At 64.8% G+C, this 2,043-nt stretch overlaps 1 protein-coding gene across 1 annotated transcript in view; it reads left to right on the top strand.

Moving 5' to 3' along the window:
- KRT18 (keratin 18) overlaps nucleotides 1–1,629 on the top strand; it is a 10,748-nt gene extending 9,119 nt beyond the window's left edge. The window contains exons 3-6 of the mRNA XM_010000710.1: nucleotides 68–224; nucleotides 307–471; nucleotides 1,177–1,302; nucleotides 1,402–1,629. Coding sequence (XP_009999012.1) covers nucleotides 68–224; nucleotides 307–471; nucleotides 1,177–1,302; nucleotides 1,402–1,629 — 676 coding nt within the window. The remainder of the gene's footprint in view (nucleotides 1–67; nucleotides 225–306; nucleotides 472–1,176; nucleotides 1,303–1,401) is intronic.
- The last annotated feature ends 414 nt before the right edge of the window (nucleotides 1,630–2,043 follow it).

Genomic DNA, 2,043 nt, shown 5'->3' with positions numbered 1-2,043 from the left:
GGGACCGGGCTGGGGATGTGGCCAGGGCTGGGATGGGGCAGGGGTGACACGCTGGGCGCGGTGGCAGGTGGGAGGCAGAGCTGTCCATGCGCCTGGCGGTGGAGAACGACATCTCGGGGCTGCGGAAGGTGATCGATGACACCAACATGGCGCGGCTGCAGCTGGAGGGGGAGCTGGAGGCCCTCAAGGAGGAGCTCATCTTCATGAGGAAGAACCACGAGGAGGTCGGGGGAACACCAGGGGTAGGAGGGAGTGGGGGCCAGGCTCTGGGGACCCCCCAGTGACCCCGGCCCTGCTGCCCCCCAGGAGGTGCAGAGCCTGCAGGCCCAGGTGTCCAGCTCAGGGCTGACGGTGGAGGTGGACGCGCCCAAGTCCCAGGATCTGGGCAAGATCCTGGCAGAGCTGAGGGCTCAGTATGACACCCTGGCCCAGAAGAACCTGGAGGACCTGGAGAAGCAATGGGGGAGGCAGGTGGGTCCATGTCCCCACACCTCCATGGGGTGACTTGCCTGCGGGGACGTCAAGCCAAGGGTGAGAAGCAGCCCCCAGCTCCATGAGGGGTCATCTGGATGTCCTGGGGTGGTCACCTGGGGGTCCTGACACAAGAGGGAACCCCTTTGTGTTCCCCAAAGGCTCCCCACAAGGAGGATTTGATTCAATGGGATCCTGGTCCAGTATCAGGGACACTCTTAGGGTGACTCCTGTCCCACAGGGGACAGTGAGGCTGGAGTGAGGATGTTCTCCAAGGGGTCCAAAATCATGGACATTCCCAAGAGGAAACTATCTCAGGGTGACCCCAGCCCCACAGTGGGGATCTTCCCTAAGCAGGTCCTGTTCCAACCCTTGGGACCTTTGTGGTGGGAACCCCAACCTGTAGGAGACCCTAATCCCACAGTGGAGACCATCTCCAAGGGGTTCGGTTCCTGGTCCCACATCAGGGACACTCCCCAGGGGAAAAGTATCCCAGGGTGACCCCAGCCCCTCAATGGGGACATTTCCCAAGGGAGTCTTGGTCCAACACTAGGGACACTCCTAGGAGACCCCTGTCCCATATGGGACCCTGGCCCTCGGGGTTGGCTCTTCCTGGGGTGGTTCCACCCTCTGCATGGGTTGGGGTGACCCTGGTGGGCTGGGCCAAGGTGCTGACCCCCCAAACCAGGTGTGTGTGCCCCCCAGATCACCGAGAGCACCATCGAGATCACGCAGAGCAGCAAGGAGATCGACACGGCCCGCAGCACCCTGGTGGACCTGCGCCGCACCGTGCAGACCCTGGAGATCGACCTGGAGTCCCTCCGCAACCAGGTGTCCCCCCAAAACCTCCCCAATACCCCGGAACACCCCAACATCCAGCCCTGCGGGGCTGCCCGGCCTGGAGCTGAACCCCGGGGGGATGTTCTGCAGAAGGCGGGGCTGGAGAACAACCTGCTGGAGGTGGAGAACCGGTACCGGGCGCAGCTGGAGCAGCTGCACGGGCTGGTGCTGCGGGTGGAGGCGGAGCTGGGGCAGGCGCGGGCGGAGCTGCAGCGCCAGCTCCAGGAGCACCAGGACCTGCTCAACGCCAAGGACAAGCTGGAGGCCGAGATCGCGACCTACCGGCAGCTGCTGGAGGGGGGGGAGGAGTTTAGGTAGGGGGGGGATGTCCCGGATCCATCGTGCAGGGTGGGCTTGTGGGGGTGAGGTGGGAGCCGGTAGGGGTGAGCATCAAGTGGTGGGATGTCCCGGCTCCATCCTTCGGGAGACCCTGAGGACAGCGAGGGGACAGCAGTGACACCCAGAAGGGAGGAGCCCCAGGGGATGGGATGTCCCAGGTCCATCCTTCAGGAGGGTCTTGGGGTGGTGAGGGGACAGCGGTGGCATCCAGCAGGGCTGAGCCCCGGGTGGCCCAGGGACATCCCAGCACATCCTCTGGGATGTTCCAGCTCCCTTAGCTCTCGGCTCCTTGCGGGGGGACTCAGGAGTTGGGTGGGGAAGGGGCACCACAGGTGTCCCTCAGCCCACCTTTCCCCCCCAGCCCGCGGGATGCCCCGGAGGAGCAGACCCACA

The sequence above is a fragment of the Chaetura pelagica genome, unplaced genomic scaffold, assembly GCF_000747805.2.
Source record: "Chaetura pelagica isolate M959 unplaced genomic scaffold, ChaPel_1.0 scaffold966, whole genome shotgun sequence".
Classification (NCBI taxonomy): Eukaryota; Metazoa; Chordata; class Aves; order Apodiformes; family Apodidae; genus Chaetura; species Chaetura pelagica.
The sequence above is the reverse complement of the archived record's forward strand: the minus strand, read 5'-3'. Positions and strand labels throughout refer to the sequence as shown.